We start from the raw sequence: 21,571 nt of genomic DNA on the forward strand, positions 1-21,571 counted from the left end.
TTTTTTTTTTGCATGTAGCTTCCTAGTTTTTCCAGTACCATTTGCTGAACAAACTTTCTTTGTTCCATTATAACTTCTTTGCTCCTTTGTAAAAAATTAGCTGTCCACAAACCTGTGGGTTTATATCTGGGTTTTCTATTCGAATCCACTGGTCTGTATGTCTATTCTTGTTCCAGTACCATGCAGATTGTTTATTATAGCTTTGTAGTATAGCTTCAAGTTTGGGATTGTAATGCCTTCATTCTGTTTTCTCTTAGTCATGAAAGTTTTGGCTATTCGAGGTCTTTTGTTGTTCCATATAAATCTCATCAATATTTTTTCTATTTCTTTGAAGAATAACATTGAAACTTTTACTGGGATGGCATTAAATCTGTATATTGCTTTTGACAGCGTGGCCACTTTGATGATGTTAATTCTCCTGACTCATGAGCAGGGGATGTCTTTCCATTTCGTGGTGTCTTGTATTTCTTTTAACAGCATTTTGTAATTTTCTTTATAAAAGTCTCTTACCTCTTTTGTTTGGTTGACTCTTGAATCTTTTTGTTTTAATTGAAAAGGGGGGGGAGTTTATCTCTGCTTCTTCTGATTGGTTGTTTGTGTATAGGAAGGCCTCTGACTTTTGTGTGTTGATTTTATATCCTACTACCTTGCTAAACTTGTTGATGGTTTTGATTAGATTCTCTGTGGAGTTTTTCAGGTTTTCCATGTAAACTAACATATCATCTGCAAATAAGGATAGTTACTAAAATAAATAAATCTTAAAAAGTGTTGAAAGTGGCTCTACTATTTAAAGTTATTATAAAATGAAAGCACTGGCCCTCCCTGTTGGCACAACGGGTTAGGATGCAGCATGGCAAGCGGTAGCCGCTTTTGTGCAAGATCGATCCTGGTCCCAGAGGTGATCCACATGGCTTGGCAGACCTCTCCTGTCCTGCCCACTGCTCCCCTCAGCAGTGTACTTGGTAGATCTGCCTGTTCTGCTCCCTAATGTCTCTGGTGAATCCTTTCACCACTCCTGCACCCTCTGGATTGTACTCCAGTTCTGTATGTAGAAATAAATCTTAAACAAAACAAAACAAAACAAACCTACTAGTGATATGTTACTCATATTTTGACTATCATACTAAGGCCATTTCAAATGATTTTTTCCTTAAAACTGTTTCTTCACTAGGGAATGAAAAATTCAAGAGTGTTTATTTTTTTTTCTGTTTTGATAAGCACTTATGGCTTTATTATTTCTCCTTTAAATGTTTTGAAGATGTCAACATGCTAAAATTCTAGAGGACATTCATTTTCCCTGATTAGGTTTTAAGCTTATCAGCATTATATGAGTTACTGTCTAACTTGATGTACACATAAATGAATTTTTTTTTTTAATTTGTTAACTCAGATTTTTTTTTTATTTTAAAGGAAAGACCCAATCTATCAAATGCATTATTTTCCACATAATGTAAGTGCTTTAGACCAGGACATTTTGTTATTTTCACCCTGATAAATGATACTTTGTAATTAAAATACAGTATCATTAGAAGATATTCTTTCCTGCTAATTATTTTTTTAAAGAGGGTTTTTATATTCTGAATGCAAAAGGAAGCGATTTTCTAAGCATGTATATGGTTCTTTAATGTACTATACTCACTAGACTTTCAAAACTCTCAGTTCTATATAAAAAGAACTAAAAGAGGGTAATGCTTTGTTAAAAAAAAAACAAATTGGTGTTATTGGTTTGTAATTATGGTGGCCATGGAATTAATTTGAAAATCCTTTCTTTTTTTTAAGATTTATTTTTACCCATTTATGCATATAAAAACACGGGCCAGAAGTTCAGGGGTATGAGGATTCCTCAGAGAGAGTGTGAAGCAGAACAGGCAGATCTAATGAGACACACTGCTGAGGGGAGCAACAGGAGAGAAGGAGAGGTCTGCTGTAACCTATATAGGTCAGCTCCCTGGTGAGGATTGAACTCAGGACTGTGAGTGACAGCACTGAGAGTTAACTTCTAGGCCACCAGAGAGGTGTCCTCATTGTTGCATTCTATAAAGCAACATACAATGTTTTCTAAATACAAAGGTAATCCATTTTCAATATTTGGAAATACTTGAGGAAAAATTAGGAGTAGGAAAAACATGGAAGTATTTCAATCAGAATAACTGTTCTTAAAACCTTATTAATCTTTTTAGATGGATAAAGCTAGCTCATTTTCTCTTTCCCCATATTTAGATATATTGTCCATTTTTTTGTTTAACTCCAATTAATCTATGTTTTAACATTTGCCATAAAACTTGTAAGATGATTATTGATGAATAAAATTTTCATTTCCATATGCTATGCACCAGTAATTTCTTTTTTTAAAAAAAGATGTATTTTATTTTTAAAGATTTATTTATACAGAACTGGGGTACAGGCCTGTGGTGCAGGGGTGGTGAGAGGATTCACTAGAGACAGAGTGGGGAGCAGAACAGGCAGATCGATGAAGTATGCTGCTCAGGAGAGGTCTGCCATGCCATGTGGGTAGGCTCCCTGTCTGGGGATTGAACTCATGCTGCAGTGGCTTCAGAAAGCTTCATAATGGGGTGCTTTAACCCATTGCACCACCAGGGAAAGCCCAATTTCTGTCTTTAAAGGGGAAACTTAAGTTAATGACATTGTGAAAAATATTACTTTTTTCTCCTCACATCAAAAGGTCAAGACAATTAGAAAATTAAAGAAAAACAGAAAATTTCAAGTACTCAGTATGAGAAATTCATGGTCCTGTATGTAAAATAAAACAAAATTTTGAATAATTTAGGAAAATCATTGGCAAGTAAGAGAAAATGTTTCATCCTCCATGCTATTTGAAAAGTTTTCTTTGGGTATAAAGAGTTTGTGTTAGTGCACTCCCGGTGAAAGAGAGGTTATCTTAACACAATATTGGCTCTGCAGTGAATACACATATATAGGTATAACTATTAATTAGCTTACTATTGATTTTTTAATTAGGAATCTGGATTTGTATTTACATTCCGACTTAATTTGTCACACTATATTCCATAAATGAGTTACTTTAATGCCCTTTTGTCCTGCCTAATAAGAAATTAATGTCTTGAATTTAGATCTAGACATGCTTATATCTAGGTATTAGTTATCTGTGATAGATAACAGAAGCTGAGATCTCAATGCCAATTATCCAACAACTCATTACTTTCTCACTTATGAGATAAAATGTTATACTAAACACACACTTGTCAAATACCATAATCAAATACATACTGATTATAAAACCAAATCTATAAAAAATGCTGGTTTATTCCATATTTTTGTAGAGCTTATTACTACTATTCAGGTTTGTTTTTTTTTTTTTTTTTGCTATGTTTGAAACCTCATTCTTTGGTATATATTTAGAATCAGTAAGTTAAGTTCCAAGAAAAAAAAAATTGGGATTTGTATTGAAATTGCTTCAGACTTTTGAATTAACATTCTTAGGATATGCACTTTTCTTTTCCAAGGGATGATGCAGTTGTAATTATAAGGGGATTACATATATTTTGTGAGATTTGATCCTAGGAGCATAGTAAATTGTGCTATTACTTAAGCAGGGTATTTATTTTTCTATTAGATTTTCTAATTTGTAAAAGAATTTTGAGGGCCCTTCCTGGTGGCCCAGTGGGGTTAGAAGCACAGCACTGAGAAGCTAAAGCCACTTCAGCATGAATTCAATCCCTAGCCGGCGGGGTGATCCAAAAGGTTCTGTAGACCTATCCTGACCCACCTGTCACTCCCCTCAGCAGTGTGCTTCATCAGTCTGCCTGTTCTGCTCCCCACTCTGTCTCTGGTGAATCCTCTCAGTAACCCCAGCACCTTTGGACTGTACACCAATTCTATATGCATAAAAAAATTGTGTTACAGTGTTACCAAAAAATGGATTCTATGTTACCTCAAAGTAGCATCTTTTATAGTATTTAAATTACTCTCTCTTTTGTCTTTGGGAGAAAGTTGGATTCTTTGGGTACAATTTAGAGTATAATAAGTATATTTTCAGGGCACCATCAAAGTTCATTTAATTTTCTTTTTTTAATCTGCCATACATTGATATGCACTGACATTTCAATGATCTTTTCCAGGATGAATGTTGAGGGATTGTTGTAATATATTTTAATTCTTTGGCATTAAAATTGTCCTCATTTTAGTTTTCTGATGTCAGTGTGAAACTTTTCAAATGCCTTTGATCAATCACTTAAAACCATTTTACAAAAGACTCATTTAAGAATTAGAATGATCTTTCTAAAACTTATTATCAAATGGCAAGAAATAGAACTTAACTTATTTTAATGTTTCCTTTACCTATGGTAAAGCATGTATAAAAAGTCATGAAAAACATTATTTTGGTATCTTTTTGGAGTTACCTCCACTACTTGTTATGTTTCCCTTATGTTGTACATTCTTGGGTTTCTTCTTGAAGAGGAGACATAGTTTTGTGGTTGAAACCATGTATGAAACCTGTATCTGAGATATTTCATAATAGCTGAATAAATGTCATTTATATTTTGCCTTTTTTGTGTGATTTTATCCATGCACATTTTGAAAGAAGGAAATTGACAGGCTCTTATATTTCCTTTACTCTTAGTACTATACTATACCATACCCTTTGGTTACTTATAACTATATGTGGTGTAAAAATTATGTTTGATTATTAGAAATGCGAATGTACCACAAAATATGTGAATTACTGGATAGGTCAGTTGAACTCCATCTAATTTAGCAAATAAAAATGTTCTGAACAATATGTAATATAAATGTTTTGAGTCAACTGTAAGGAAACAATTTGCTTTCCAAACAACTTAAGCTTTAAATAAAAATAAATAAGTGAATGAATGAATGAATGAACTACCCCATTGGAAGCACTGAACAATGTATTTAAAGTAATTTTTTTATTAATAGATCATCTGTAAAATGACTATCAATTTGAAATTTATTCTTCTTTGAATATACATGTAACTTTTTCATATACTTGTCAGTAAATTCATGGTATTTTTGTTTGATAAGTAGATTATGTATATCCCTTGAAATTTTATATGTAATTCTTGCTGATTGTAGGAATTAAAAAACTATGATTATAGAGGTAAAGTTGGCTTACATCATTGCCTCTGTGAGGGTTCTAGGTTCAAAGTTGTTCAAAAGATATCTTCACTCCACAGCTACCACCAATGCCCCTGTGACCTTCCACCATGCTCCCCTGAGCCCCTTCTTCTCCAGTCCCACTGTTACCCTCCCCTTCTGGTGCCTCAGTTTTGCAGTTAGAAGTTCAGAGTTCATTCTTGATTTGGTTTTGAAAGGCAATTATATTTCTCTATATACTGTATATAAATGAGACTTCGATATTTTTCTTTCTCCTTCAGACTCATTTCATTTACCATTATCCTCTCCAGTTCTATCCATGCTATTCACAAATGGCAAGAGTTAATCCTTTTTTTTAATAGCTGAATATTATGTCATTATGTGTGTATGTATTAAGTGTACATAGATACACATACACAATATATTCTCACACACACCATCTTCTGATCACTCCGCTCGTAGGTATTTAGGCTGTTTCTATAACTTAGCTCTTATAAATAGGGCTGCAGTGAACACAGATATAAACACACACACACACACACACTTCAAATTAGTATTTTTATATTCTTTAGATAGATACTTAGATACTAGGGAGTAGGATTTCTGGTCATGTTGGTTTATTTTTAATACTTTGAGGAACCTACTGTTTTCTACAAGGGCTGGAGCAGTCTGTATTCCCACCATCATGGTACAAGCATTCCTTATCTTCTACATCCTTATCCTCCACATGCCAACAATTGTTTCTCTTCTTTTTGATGTGGGCCAGTCTCACCCATGTTCCACTGGGATCCTTTCCTTTTCAACTTTAACCAAGCCAGCCTCTCTATCCGGTTGCCTCTTTTTTTTTGCAGTCAGGTATTAAAGAGTCTATGATTGGTTTGGACCGACCTTGTTATGACTTGCTATATTCCACATATGAGACCAGCCTTATTTTTCTTTCTCTTTCAGACTTAATTTTGTTTAACATTATCCTCTCCAGTTCTAGTTGTTGTCAGTGCAGGAGTTCATCCTTTTTTATAGTTGAGTAGTTTTTCAGTTATAGACAGTTTTTCCTGAATAGGTTCTTCATGTCCAAGTTTAAGTTACTCCAAGGTATTTAATTCTTTTTGTTGAAGTTATGAGTGGGATTATTTTCTAGCTTTCTTTTCTACCTCATGTGCATTTAGAAGCACAACTAATTTTTTGCAGGTTGATTGTATATCTGATGACTTTATTGAATCGATTTATTATTTCAAATAATATTTAGTTTAGTCTTTAGGGATTTATATGTGTATTTTCTGCAAATAATGATAGTATTATTTCTTTCACAATTTTCCTTTTATAACTTTCTTTTGCCTAAATGTTTTAGCTATGACTTATAATATGACATTAAATCATAGTGGTGAGAGTGGATATCATTGTCTTGTTCCAGGTCTTAAATTAAGGATAAGGTTTCCATTTTTCACCATTTATATGATGTCAACTGTGGGTTTGTTGAACTTTGGAACAGGTTATGCTCTTGTAATAAATTATTGTCTCCTTCACAGGCCAACTTGTGGGGCTGTCTGTGGGAGGAATGATACTCCCTCACTGCTTTGGCACTCTTAACTTACTGTTTCTCAATCTTTCCTTCCCTTTCTCATGTATAATTTCTGACTGCTTCTTGTTGAGACACTGGTCCTCACCCCCCAGCTCTGTCCAAGTAGTGACTGCTCCCTCTGGTCACTTAGCCTTGGTATTACTGAGGGAAGTGATGATTCAAAGACCTTATCTGGCTGCCACCTTCCCCTCTTTCTAGGAATTCTTCTTATGTTTAAGATATAAACACACAGTCATGTACCTAAGAATTTTCCTTATGCTAATATTTGATTTTTAGGAATCTTTCAAAAAATAATTTCAAATCTACAGAAAAACTACAAGAACAGTTATGAATATGAATAACTCTCATATCTTATTACCAGATTTCATAATTGATGACATTTTTTAGCTTATTTGTTCCATCCGTAACCATCCATCTCTTATCACAGTGTGTCTTTTACTGGCAGTATGCCCCATTATCTTTAAATACTTTAAGTAGATAGTTTTAAAAAAGGACATTCACCTATATAAGCAGAATACAACTCTCCCATCAAGAGATGAACATGGATACCACATTATCATCCAACATTCAGGTACCATTCAAATTTTACCATTTATCTGAACAATGTATCTGTTCCTTCTTGGCTCAAGACTCTCCAAGAACACATGTATTTGTTTGCTATATCTCATCATCTTCTTTTATCTGGAGCAGTTCTAGTCTTCCTCAGTCTCTGGCATTTTTTATTGTCTTAGAATTATCAGCATTTTATTCTATAGGTATTTCTTCTTGTGACTCTCCGAAATGATTAAGATTCAGGACCTTCCCTGGTGGCACAGTGGGTTAAAGCACAACACTACAGAGCTAGCTGAGCCACTTCAGCACAAGTTCGATTCTCATCAAGGGAGGTGGCCACATGGCATAGCAGACTTCTCCTGTCTCACCCACTGCTTCCCTCATCAGTCTGCCTGTTCAGCTCCCTACTGTGTCTCTGGTGAATGCTCTCACTGCCCCTGTACCGATGGCCTGTACCTAAGTTCTGTATGCATAAATAAATAAATATTTTAAAAAAATTAAAATTCATTAACTCTTAGCTTCATTTCCCCAAAACGGGGGATATCTAGAAATTTGTTTAAAAAAAAAGTAACACATTGTTTCTGCCTCTCATTTTAAGGCATATCAGCATTCACTATGTAAATTGTTAAGTTAACCAATACCTTCTTGTGATAACTTTTTATACATTATTATTTATTAAAGTTTCAGCATATCATAGTACTTTACGAACACAGGGTCAGAGTGTATATAAATATGTTACAGGCACCTTTTTCTTAGGAGCTTAGTATAAGTTTCCTACAACTCTCTTATTTATGATTTTTCAAAATTTCACTTTGTCTAGTTACTTGATTTTCATTTTTTTTTACATTTACAATAAATTAAAATGCACGTTTTTGTGAAAAATAAATCTGATCACTTTTCAACAACCTGTAAGTGATAGAAATATATGACAAAACCTTTCTAAATTTCAACTGTCAGGATTCAAGTTATATTGCAGGAATTTTATTCAGTTTTATTAAGAAGAATTGTACTTATCTTTAAGTTCTCCATTCCTAAGTAGATTCAATAATGTAAAGTAGTAGTATCTAATATATGTGAAAATGGGATAAAATGTCTGTAATGTAAAATAAAGTTAATGCAGAAATACAGGAATCGTAGACATGAATATGAAAGGACACCATTTAGAGCAAATCATCATTCATGGAATGTAAATGTAGGAAAATGAGGAAATAGGAAAGTCTTTGAGGGCCTAGACTCTGTTTCTTTCCCTCTGTGTCATCCTGTCCATACAGGTTACTGTACAGAGGACTCAGAAATTTTTTTGAATGACTGGCGAGCAGTATGGAGTATTTGCTTACCTCTGTCTTGTGATAGCTGGCTGATTTCTTAGTGGCATCTAATGTTCCTTTGTTAATACTAATTGTGAAATTCTTCCCTTGTGCAACCCATTTACATGGATTAATCCCAGTAACTGCTCATCACAATCTTGGAGGTAGGAACCATTATAATCCCTTTTTTTCAGAGAAAGAAATAGGAGCCTGAGCAGTCAAATGTCATGTCTAGAATTATGGTCTGTAGTAGGTTCAGTCCTTGTTCTTCTAACTGCTGTCTTGACATCTTTATTTGTGTCTTTTAGAGCAGAATCTTTACCTTTCAACTTCCCTCAGAAACCCCCCCAGAACATTATTGACAGACTTAGAACTATTGCTTTCTGTTATTACTAAAGACAGTCACCATAGATTTTTCCTTTAGTGGGTTGTTCTGGTTACTTTAATTTTTTTTTTATCTAGAAATTTTCTTCTTCATAGTTTATTACTTTATTTCAACAGAGTCCTAGAGGCTTTTTGACAATGGTGCAATATAAATAATTCTGTTGTGGTCTACCTGAGTAAGAAATATTTTGTCTGTTATTTTTTAAAATAAATTCTCAATAAAAATTTATGCTAATATTGAAAGTGAGATGCAGACTTTTCCAGCATTTCCATAATGGCAAAAATTGGGAACTGGGTTGGTTCTCTTTGCTTATTTCCTAGTTTCAATTGGGAATTCTTGAGGTCATAGATGAACAGTAAAGTGTCTTATCAGTGGGTGACCCATGAGCCCTATAGCTGTCTACCTTGGCTCTTATTTATGCCAAATCGTAGGAGAGACATGATGACCCATGAGGCATGTCAGAAAACAGATGCTGCAGTGTTGACAGTTTCCTTTCCCTTGTGACTAATTCTTTTCTTTCAAATACAGTCTGCTTAGAACTTCTAGCTGTCTTACATGGTTCAATGCTCTCCTTTTACCGTCTGTCCATAGTTTCAGAATATGCTACGTATAAAGCTGCTGAAAATTCCAACGCCGGCTGACCTTTGTTACCTTAAAGAATTTCAGTCAATTTTTAGGATCTTAGGAAAGCAAATTGTTAACAGTTAGATTTGAAACCAGTTTAAAAATTTACACGGAATCCTAGGAACTGAGGGTTTGGGGGAGTCGCTTAATTACTCCAGATGGATGTGTCTGTAAAAGCATTATGAATCATTTTTGGTGAAGGTGATGATGAAAAGTTACTATCTTGAGAAAATATTTTTCTTCTAAAACTACCTGTTTCTTAAAATAGTGTGATTCCACACATATCAATACATTTGTAAGATCGTATACATGTTTGGAATTTTTAAAGAGAAATTTAAAAACTTTAGTAAAATTAGATTTTGGTGAAGTTCTTTAGGAGTGTGTGTGCACACAGGCACTTTAAATTCAGTTTGCTGCAACATTAGTTTAAACACTAGATATGATTTAGAGGCATAATAATGATACCGCTACTAAAGCACCCAAACCACACTCACTACCAAGACACTCTAGTTCCCTCATAGTCCACTGTGATCCTTCTTCCCACTTTGTTCTGCAGCTTTCCCCTCCTTCTGGTATCCTTAGCTCTACAGACATCTAGTGAATGTTACTAGCGTGGTTCTGTGACTCTGTTCTAATTATCCCACATAAAAATGAAGCTATCTCACATGTTTTCATCCTTCTAGATTATTTTGTTTAGCATAGTTTCATTCAGATTGTTGCAAATGGCTAGTTTTGCTTTTTTTATAGTAGACGTTTTATATAGTAGAATTACATTGTATCTGTAAACCACAGCTTCAGAATCCACTCATCTGTACTTGGGGATTCGGGTTGTGTCTTTAGCTGGGCTGTTGTAGTAATGCTGCGGTGAACACAAGAGTGCAGATATCGCTATGATTTAGTGAGTTGTTTTTAGATTTTTTTTTTTGATAAATACCAGTGAGTGGAATTGCTGAATCATGTATTTGATCCATTTTGAATATTCTGAGAAACCATCATGCTGCTTTCCTTAGGGGCTCGACCAGTCCATAGTATAAGAGGATTCCCTTTTCTCCACAGCAATACCAGTTTTTCTGGCCTTATTATTATTTTTTTTTTAAACAGATCAGGCTTTTAACTTTTTAACATATTCATTATAACATCCTTCATTTTTGTACAATGTATGATTTCCCCATGTAATTCCTACTGCCATTTCCCCTGTGCCTGAGCCAATCTCATAGGTGTGAGATGGTGTCTCATTGTAGTTTTAATTTGCATTTTCCTGATGATTGGTAATGATTAGCATTTTTCATGTGAGTATTGGCCACTTTTTTATCTTCTTTGGAGAAGTTTCCATGTAGTACTTTAGTCCACTTTTTATTGGGTGTTTTTTTCCTTTTCTTGAATTGCATGAGTGTACACACACAGACAAACATACACACACATGTCCCTTGTCAGAAGTCTGTTGTGCAAGCATTTTCTCCCATTCAGTAGGGTGTTTTTTTATTTTACTGATTCTTTATCTGTGTGGTAAATTTTTATGTTGACATGGTCCTATTTGAAAAATGATTCTCTCTTGTTTTTTTTTCTGTGGGAATGAACTCAAATACATCACTTAAACCCTATGTCATGGAATGTTTTGCCCATTGGTCTATGTATTTTATGATTTAAGGTCATTCAGTCAAGTCTTTAACACATTTTGATGTTTGTGTGTGTGTGTGTGTGTGCGCAACTTGTGAGATAATGGTGGAATTTCATTCTTTTGCTTGTGGCTATTCATTTCCCAATACCATTTATTGAAGAGACTTTCTTTATTATATGCTCTTGGCTCCTTTGACAAGGGTTAACTATCAATACAAGTGTAGTTTTATTTCTGGGCTTTCAATTCTAGTTTATTGGTCTGTGTGTCTGTTTTTGCTCCAGTATCAAACTGTTTTAAACACTGTAGCTTTGTAATTTAGTTTAAAGTCTGGACATGAGATAATACCACTCTTCCTCTTTTTTTTTGGTCAGGATTACTTGAGTTAAGTGGGGCTTTTTATTTTTCCATGTAATTTCAGTAATGTTCTTTGAAAAATACCATTGAAAAATTGCATTGCAGTTGCAGTGCACTGAATTTATATATTGCTTTGGGTAAGATGGCCTTTTTAAGAATGTTCCAATCCATGAGCAGGGAATAATTTTCCATTTAATTATGTCTTTAGTTTGTTTGCTTTTAAAATTTATTTATTTATGCATACAGAGCCAGGGTACAGATCAGAGGTGTGGAGTGTGAGAGCATCCACCAGAGGCAGAGTGGGGAGCAGAAAAGGCAGATCAGTGAAATACACTGCTGAAGAAAGCAGCAGGCAGGTCAGAAGAGGTCTGCCACACTATGTGGGTTACCTCCTTTGCTGGGGATTGAACTCGTGCTGCAGTGGTTGTGATAGCTTCATAGTGCTGTGCTTTAACTCGTTACACCACTAGGGAGGGCCCTGTGTCTTCTATTTCTTTTAACAATGTTTTATAGTTTTCTTTAGTTCCATCACCTCCTTTGCTAGGTTTATTCCCAAGTATTTAAATTTATTTTTTGGTAAGGTTATAAATTGGGAGGATTTCTTAATTTCTTCCCTTTGTATTTCCTTATTTTTATAAAGGAAGGCATGTACTGTATGCTGATTTTGGATCCTGCCACTTTCCTGAACTGGTTTATTGTTTTAATTAATTTTTACATGAAGTCTTTAGTGCTATTTATTTTATCAGATCATCTGCAAATAATAACTTTACTTCTTTCCCAGTTTGGATACCTGTTATTTTCTTTTCTTGCCTAATGCTCTAGCTGGGACTTTTAATACTATGTTGAATAATAATGCTGACAGAGGACATCCTTATCTTGTTCCAGATCTTAGTGTAAAATCTTAGTGTAAAATCTTTCAGTTTTTCACTATTGAGAATATTAGCTGTGGGTTTGCCATAAATGGGTTTTATTATGTTAAAATGCATTCTATCACAAATTTTCAAGGATTTTCATAAAAAATGAATGTTAAATCTTATCAAGTGACTTTTCAGCATATATTGACATGATCATGTGTTTTTTCCTTTCCTTTTTGTTGATGTGATGAATTACATTGACTAATTTTCAAAGGCTGAACCATCCTTTTGTTTTTGGTATAAATTCCATTTGGTTATGGTGTATAATCTCTTTAATGTATTACTGGATTCAGTTTGCTAAGATTTTATTGTGGAGTTTTGCATCAGTTTTCATTAGGGAGATTGGTCTGTAGTTTTTATTGTCTCTGGCTTTGGTATTGCTCTAATGTTGAGTTCATAAAATGTGTTTGGAATAATTCCTTCTCTCTCAGTTTTTTGAAAGAGTGAGTAGCATAGATAAATAGTTCATCTTTGAAGGTTTTGTAGAATTGACTTGTGGAGTCATCTGCCTGGACTTTTGCTTTTGGGAAGAGTTTTGATACTGTTTCAATTTCCTTACTTGTTATTGATTTGTTCAGGTTTTTTGTCTTCCCTATTCAGTCTTGGATGATTGTATAATCTAAGAAACTGTCCATCTCATTGAAGTCATTAAATTTGTTTGTGTAGCCCTCCCTGGTGGCGCAGCGGGTTAAAGCACAGCATTGAGAATCTAAAGCCGTTTCCGCATGAGTTCCATTCCCGCCTGCCCCGGAGGTGACCACATGGCGTTGCAGACCTTTCCTGACCCGCCCGCTACTCCCCTCTGCCTGTTCTGTTCCCCACTCTGTCCCTGGTGAAGCCTTTCACCGCCCCTGAGCCTCTGGCCTGTACCCCAGTTCTGTATGCACAAATAAATCTTTAAAAAAAAATTGTTTGTGTATAAATGTTCATAGTAATTGTTATTTTCTGACTTTCTACAATTATGTTGTAATTTCTCTTGCACTTATAACTCTACTATTTGAGTTTTCTCCCCTTTTATTTTTAGTAAGCCAAGCTAAAGGTTTGCCTATTTTTTTTTTTTTTCAAAGAACCAGCTTTTGGTTTCACTGATCTTTTGGATTGTCTTTTGACTTCTATTTCATTTTTTTCTGCTCATAATTTTATTATTTTCTTCCTTTGGATTTTTTTTTGTTGTTGTTCTGTTTCTTAAATTCCTTGAGTTGAAAGGCAAAGTTGTTTACTTGGGCTCTTTCTGGTTTCTTGATATAGGCCTATATTTTTCTGACTTCTTTCTTAGGACTGCTTTTGCTGTGTCCCATATGTTCTGAACGGTTGTGTACTGATTATCATTTGTCTTCAGGTATTTAAATTTTTTTTTCTTTAGTTTCCTCATTAACCCAATTTCAGTATTGTCCAATCTCCACACATTATAATATTTTCTTGTTTTTTCTTTGTGGTTGATTAGTAGTTCAGTATCATAATTACCATAATGGTCACAGAAGATACTTGATAAAATTTCAATCTTCATTTAAGTTTGTAATTTTAGCAGTTGTATCATTTTGGTGTTGATATCTATTAAATGCCTTTTTTCATTAAATTTGGGATTTTGTTATTGGAATGGAATATGATTTGAAATTGAAACTTTAGCACTTTTGTATCACATTTTAAGATTTAATTCTTATTTAAACACTGTTTTAGCTGAGTTTCATTGACACTTTCTTGGCAAGGGAGGAAAAGATTTCATATTAGTTCCAGGTAGAGTCCAGGTTCCTCACTTGGCCTTTTTTTGACAATTGACTTGGGAGTCTTATTATTTTGGTTATGAGTAGAAGAAGTTCCCCACTCCCCACATAATCTATACAGATATTGTAGTAAAGATGGTCTCATTATTGGTGGGTGATGATGAAAGCCCTTACTTTTTGACATCATTCCAGGAGTCAGAGAAAGAGAGATTTGCTACTTCCAGGTCAGGATGGAAGTTTAGACTTCTCTTTATGTGATCTTTGATACCATAAATGACCCTTGTTTTTTGTGGCAAGGTTAAAAGTCCTAACTGCCTACTTAGCCTTTTCTGAAACTTCTACAAAAGAAGTCTTGGCTGCCTTATTTATGTAGTAAGAGGGTAAGACCTAAATTTTCCACATAGCTTTTGTTGGCATGGTTGAGACTAGACTACAGTTGAATTCTGTGGTGCCTGCCTGAAGTAGTCTCTAAACGTTTTTGTCATGCTAGGCTTCCCTTTTCCTGGTAGATAGTGTAGACTTTAGTTGAGACTATTGTTTGTCTGCGTTTTTATATTTCCAGATTGCTGCTTTTTCTACCTCTATATCTGAGATATATAAATCTACTGTGTTGTTCTTTGGATTTTGAAGTCTATAGTTGGGTTCATTCTGTCTTTTAAATTCTTATATTCATTTTATATTACAATAGCTAGTTGGACTTAGTAGGTGGAATAATGAAGGTATATTTACCCCATCTTTCTAGAAACAGAGGTCATGTTAGCTATTTTGAAAGTTATGGGTCTTCTTTGTGCAGGTACCTGGAGCTGGAAAGCAGTGGCCATCGGAATGAAGTCAGGCTGCATTACCGCTCTGGTAGTCACCGTCCGCACACAGAAGTGTTTCCTTACATTTTGGCTGATGACAAGTGGCACAAGCTCTCTTTAGCCATCAGTGCCTCTCATCTGATTTTACACATTGACTGTAATAAGTAAGTGAAATGCTTTCAGTTCTTCAAATAGAAGATTCTAAGAAATGACTATTAATTTACTTTACACACTTATTGTCTCTTTTCTGCAGAATTTATGAAAGGGTGGTAGAAAAACCTTCCACAGACTTGCCTCCAGGCACAACATTTTGGCTGGGACAGAGAAATACTGCACATGGATATTTTAAGGTATCTTTTGGCTAAAGTCTGAACATAAAATGTAAATATAAAAGCTTTCTAATGAACTTTGAAAAGTACATTTTCAATTTATGGTGTTAAACAAAGTAATTTGATTTGTACATATTTTTCTATTTCTGCTCCTATTTCTTTTTAACTCTAATGCTTTATTTAGCCAGTCAACACTATATTTCTCTCTATTCCTGAATGAGTTTGATTATTAGATATTACAGAGATAAGGCAGAAACCAGGATAGTTAGTATGTCATTCTTGAAATTAGCCATCCAAAGTAATAAAACTCTAAAATGCTAATACACAAATGAACTCTCCACCATTAAAATATAAACTTTGATGATGCTTCTACAGTAATATAAAAGAGGATAGAAAGCTTTTCAGTATTAATTATTCATGCTCTCCACGTTCTCCAGAAAGTTGTTAAGGGATACATATTTATTCACAATTCTATCAAAATTCAAAAGCAGTCATAATTTTATGTTTTTCTGTAGTGTCTTCTAAGAGATATACTCCATAGAATTTCCTTATTGTTGAAGATCTAAAAGACATCCTACTTAATTTTGTCTGTTTTAAGGGTGACAAAATAAAGTCCAGAAAACTGTTAGACTGTAAATTCCTAGTATAATCAATCAATCCTTCCCCAGTGACTGTGGCAGCGTCTGTAATACAGAAGTGACTTGAGGAGTCACCAGAGACAGAGTGGGAAGCAGAAGAGGTTGATCTACTGAAATCCACTGCTGAGGGGAGAAGGGGGTGAGACAGGAGAGGTCTACTATGCCATAGATGGGTCAGCTCCCTGACTGGGGATTGAACTCAGGAAACAGTAGTGATAGGACTCAGAAAACAGTAGTGATAGCCCTCAGATATCCCCTTAGCCACCAGAGTTACCCCCTCTAAGTTGTGTTCTAATCAAGGTTCATAATTCCAGCAAGGTGTTTTTTAAACTTACTTAAATATCTTTACCTGGAAACTAAGTATTTTGAGTATTTCGTCAAATCATAGCCTTATTAGCTTTAATTCAGGGTTTATTTCCCCTCCTCTTTTAAATATGCATGAACCTGTTCAGCGAGGGTAAGTAATCTGTACCAAGTTAGTGTTGTGGATACCCCTATGCTGGCCTGAAAAAGTGTTCTTTTCCCAGTGAAAGGGATGCCAATTTGTTCCTCTGCGGACTACTTCTCTCCTACATGCCCTCATGAGGAATGTTTCTATATGGTCTAGGTATGGCCTCTTCATCCTTCTCATATATTGGTTGTATATACTACTCTAGAAGTCATATTTTTTTTTATGTGCGTTTGTGATAATGGTGCCCCCTAGAGTTGTGCAGTTCCTAGGAGACTTGTTTACACATTGCTGTTTCCAAATGACGGAAGCTTATGTATAATTTCCATCAAGAATCCAATTCCAAGCAGATAACAGACCCAATATTTGGGCATCCCTGGTGGCCTAAGGGCTAAGGTTTAATGCTGTCACCCCTACAACCTGAGTTTGATCCCCAGCTATAACCTGACCCACAAGGCATAGCAGGCCTCTCCTGCCTTGACTGCTGCTTCCCTCAGTGTTGAATTCCAGTAGATAGATCCACTTGTTTTTCTCCCCACTATATCTCTGGGGAATCCTCTCACTCACTGCACCACTAGCCTACACCACAGTTATATATATATATTTACCAGACTAAGTAGGTAGGAGATACATGGACCAGCCTTGCTGGCAAATTGTGGTAGATACATCCAACATCGTCTTGCTAATATGTTGGCACCACTCATCCTTATCATCAGACAATCTAACTTTATTTTTCAAAGGGATAATGTGAAATATTAATTAAAGAAAATATATAAAGTTGATAAGGGAAGAAGGAGGGGTGGTAGGTGAAGGGACAGGTCATTTTGGAGCTACAATTTGGTACTACTACTCTTTGCTTTAAGATCCCAGTAAGCTGGATGCTAATTACACTTTAATGATTAAGGACTCATGCAAATTTTGCCTGTAAACATATAATCTAGCTTTTTGTGTACAATAGGTCATTTCTTGCTGACATTTAAAAAAATTATGTTAAACTTGCTGTATTCCTAAGGACTCCTTATTAAATCTTCCTGCAGCCACTTAATAAATTACTAGTCTTTTCAACTGGGAAAGTAGTTTGAAAAATCCACCTGAAAAATGAGAAATGCTCAAGTGCATGTTGATGTTATGACTCAGTTTTCCTATTCTTTTCTTTCTGATGATTGCTGTTAATTTGTAATTGGTATCAGTTTTACCATTGCTGAAATCACAAGTGATTTTTCAGGTTGATTTTTAAAGGTCATTTTCAAGCTGTTCTTTAGTGACTAACTAAAAATAACTTCTGAAAACAGCATGACTGTTGCCTCTTAATTATATCTTGACATTTTAATCTTAAGGTTTTAAAAATATTATCAATGAGAATATGTGGTTAATCATCTACCTTGCCTGTTGTACTTCAGTGCTTTCCTTTTGGTTTGAAGTAGATGTAATGTTTTCAAAAGGGTTTCTTTCTCAGGGATTTTGGTGCATCTTTGTTGTAATGTTTTTCCTTCATGAACTTGACTATTAAACATAATTTCAGTAGATGAAAGTAATATGTCTTTTTACAATTTTTCCACACACAGGGTATAATGCAAGATGTGCAATTACTTGTCATGCCCCAAGGATTCATTGCCCAGTGCCCAGATCTTAATCGCAGTAAGTCCATTAGTGCTTAGACTGCGTGATAGTGTCTTCTTTCTTAATTTTGTCAGGACTGTCAGTTTGAAATTGAATGGACAGATATTGTCAGCAGAAATATAACCAGTTTGTACCCTTTGTAATTTCACCTTGATCAATGCTGTGTTTGTAATTCCAGCCTGTCCAACTTGCAATGACTTCCATGGACTTGTGCAGAAAATCATGGAGCTTCAGGACATTTTAGCCAAAACATCAGCCAAGGTAAAGACTTAGGAATATATTATGGGAGGACTGAAACATTCTTGAAGGCCCTTATAGTCCCTTATATTGGGCTGTCAGAAAAGTTACGATGCATTCACAGGAAAAAATACATCATGACTTCTGATAACTCAATATAATTACAAATGTTCATTGTTCAGACTTGTCTTATACTGTACTCTTTACTGGAACTGACTCTAAATCTCCGTGCAAGGAAAGGCTTATAAATAGTCAAACCCTGGCCTGCTGTATAACAAATTATTCAGTAAATCAGGAATGAGGCAGATTACCTGATTTTCACATTGCTTATTATGACAAGGTTTATGGTTTAGTTTTTTTTTTTTTGATATATTTTATTTAGATTTTCTTTATAAGGAAAAAGGAGAGAGGTCATTGTAGAGAATATGGACACTAAAATTATTTCAAGGAAGTGGTTCTGCAAATGCTTCTTGGCACTGCATTTTACTGCTTAAGCTTGTATCAAGTGTACTTACAAATTTTCCAGTTTGTTGTCCTCTTCCATACTACTTTTTGGTGACCCAAAGCTTGTGTGGTCTGTGTGTGGTTTTTTTGTAATACAAGATAAGTTTTGAAATTTTTGCTTTTACTCAAGTAAACATTTTTATGAAATGATGCCTTTTGTTGAATTTCTCCATTGCAATGGAAAATGCTTCTCTGCAAATAAACCATAAATAAGGGGTTTGTTTTTTACTAAAGGCTGAAATGGAACTAGAATAGGTAGTTGATAAACACAGTCATCAGTACTGCTATACATATTTTAAAAAAAAAAACAGCCACCATTCCTGTAGTGTGCATTTTGCGTGCTAGAGTAGTTAACAGTAAACTCCTCTCTGTGTGCTACAGCTGTCCCGAGCAGAGCAGCGGATGAACAGATTGGATCAATGCTACTGTGAAAGGACTTGCACCATGAAGGGAACCACCTACCGAGAGTTTGAGTCCTGGACAGATGGCTGCAAGAACTGCACGTGCCTGGTATGCCTTCCATGGCTCTCAGTCTTTAAAAATTTATGCAAACAATATGATCATGAAAATTTCAAGACCCATTTCCTCAAGACACACATTCAAGTGCCAGTAAACCCAGTCAAATCTAAAGAACTGTATATTGCATTATTAACGACACTTTCTAGTTTATAAAAATGATTATGGTTTAGGAATGCTACTAAGTTCAAATTTATTGGTACACACATGAGGGGAGCAATTTAAATTGGGTTAGGATCCCAAAGGATCCTATTCTGTTATCCTTAACATTTGCAGGGATTTTCCCTTCATGTTTTTATTAATGTATTTTCTTAAGACTTATTTGTATGCAACAGGAAATAGTGTGTCCAGAATGGGCCATGTGAACAAATCATGGACTTTAAATAAAGAGGATACTCTTTATTAATACTATGGAAAACAATTTGTAGAATTTAAATAAATGTGGATTCCCTTATTGAGCCCTAAAATAATACATGAGTGTATTTCTTTTTCCAAAAGAAATTTTCATTAAATAGCCTTAAAGAGTGTTCTGAAGTTCATCTGTTTTATTCAAAAATAGACTATCAGGCATGTAAAAAAGTCAAAGGTCACTTTGAAACAACTGTATGTGGAAAGGCATCTTGCTGATCCCCTGGGTTAACTGTGGGCCTTGAGTTCCCAGTTGTCCTGTCTGTAGCAGATGCCTCTGGTGATGGTCATCAGCACTGCTCTGAGCAGATTCTATGTCCCAAGACTGGATCTCCAGGATGGCAGCAGCTGTTCCAGAAACCTCCTGATTTTTTTTTTAAAGATTGATTTATTTGTGCATACAGAACTGGGGTACAGGCCCGAGGCACAAGAGTGGTGAGAGGATTCACCAGAGACAGAGTGGGAAGCAGAGCAGGCCAATTGGTGAAGTACACTGTGGGCCGGTTAGGAGAGGTCTGCCGTGCCATGTGGGTCACCTTTGGGGCCAGGGATCGAACTCATGCTCAAGTGTCTTTAGCTTTGTAGTGCTGTGCTTTAATCTGCTATAACACCAGGAAGGGCCCAACCTCCTGATTTTTTTTTATACCTTTTGTGAGTAACTTGGAGAGACATGAGCTGCAGGCTTACTCTTTGCTTGCAACTTCCTGACACTGCGCCCCCTTTTCTCCATTAGGTCCTCTACTACCTTACTGCAGAAGGGGAGGCATCCAACTTAGCTAGGATACATTGCTGGACAGACACTGGGAGCCAATCCCAACTGTTTTATCACCATAGTGGCATTATCATGGATCTCTGTTATGGGTTTGGTGGTATAATAATCAGAGAATTGTGGTATGAAGGACATTTTATGGAAAGGGTTTGGAATTGAGGAGACAGGCTAAAAAATATTTGAAAGCTACCAAACTGCCACTTTGACATTCTTTATCATTTTCTTCTCAGAATGGAAGCATCCAGTGTGACACTCTGGTCTGCCCAGCTCCCAACTGTCCACTGAAGTCGGCCCTTGGATACGTGGATGGCAAGTGCTGTAAGGAATGCAAATGTAAGCACAGCTTTTGTGATGATTACTTTCTTTGGCAAAATAAAGCCTTGTATTAATAAATATTCACCCATCGTTGGTTTAATCTGGGCTTACCAAAGAGCTTTTAGAAATGATAGAAAAAGGAAGCCTCTCATCTCTAACTTTGCTGACCAATTCTTTTCTGTAAAAAAATGCTATACTTATGCTCTGACAGAAAGATTTTTTTCCTTGGAAAAATCTATTCTGTAGAATGACAGTAGTTGGAAAGATAGGCAGGAAATTGAGCAAAAAACATTTCTCTCATTATGCTGCTTGATCCAAGTAGATACAAATACCTCTTCCTTAGTTCAAGGATAGTTTGCGTTCAGCCATAATGAACAAGGAAATCCACAGTGCAGTTGACTTTCAACAGCAGGTGACGTATCACTGCATTAGCCTAAGACACAGAAGTCCTGTTGTGATAGGACCATCTAGTGTAGACAGGACCTGGCCTTAATTCATAAAAAAAGATTCATACCATGGAGGGAGGAGTGTTCCTGACTTTTAGCAGGTCACTTCTATGGCAGGAAAGGCTCTTTTGAATCCATGGCTATTCTCAGATGTGCTCTGTATCTTTCATTCAGTAACAGAAAACATTGCATGTATGTTCTTTAGGCTTTGAAAGATTGCTCTTAAATCCTTGTTAAGGGAATGTTTAAAATTTATCTATTTTGTACCAAGGACTAGCCATGTCTATGGAAACTGAGTTGTTAGAAAGCTTGTTTGCATAAAGTGGAATCTACTGAAGTATAGTATAATACTCTCTCTCTCTCTCTCTCTCTCTCTCTCTCTCTCACACA

At 35.4% G+C, this 21,571-nt stretch overlaps 1 protein-coding gene across 3 annotated transcripts in view; it reads left to right on the forward strand.

Moving 5' to 3' along the window:
* NELL2 (NEL-like 2 (chicken)) overlaps positions 1–21,571 on the forward strand; it is a 334,876-nt gene that overhangs the window by 71,327 nt on the left and 241,978 nt on the right. For all 3 annotated transcript variants that reach the window (XM_012720507.1, XM_004675947.2, XM_012720508.1), the window contains exons 5-10: positions 14,942–15,115; positions 15,205–15,301; positions 17,932–18,004; positions 18,165–18,247; positions 19,109–19,237; positions 20,651–20,753. In XM_012720507.1, the coding sequence (XP_012575961.1) occupies positions 14,942–15,115; positions 15,205–15,301; positions 17,932–18,004; positions 18,165–18,247; positions 19,109–19,237; positions 20,651–20,753 (659 nt within the window). The remainder of the gene's footprint in view (positions 1–14,941; positions 15,116–15,204; positions 15,302–17,931; positions 18,005–18,164; positions 18,248–19,108; positions 19,238–20,650; positions 20,754–21,571) is intronic.

This window comes from Condylura cristata, unplaced genomic scaffold (assembly GCF_000260355.1).
Source record: "Condylura cristata isolate star-nosed mole 26May11 unplaced genomic scaffold, ConCri1.0 scaffold00004, whole genome shotgun sequence".
Taxonomy (NCBI): domain Eukaryota; kingdom Metazoa; phylum Chordata; class Mammalia; order Eulipotyphla; family Talpidae; genus Condylura; species Condylura cristata.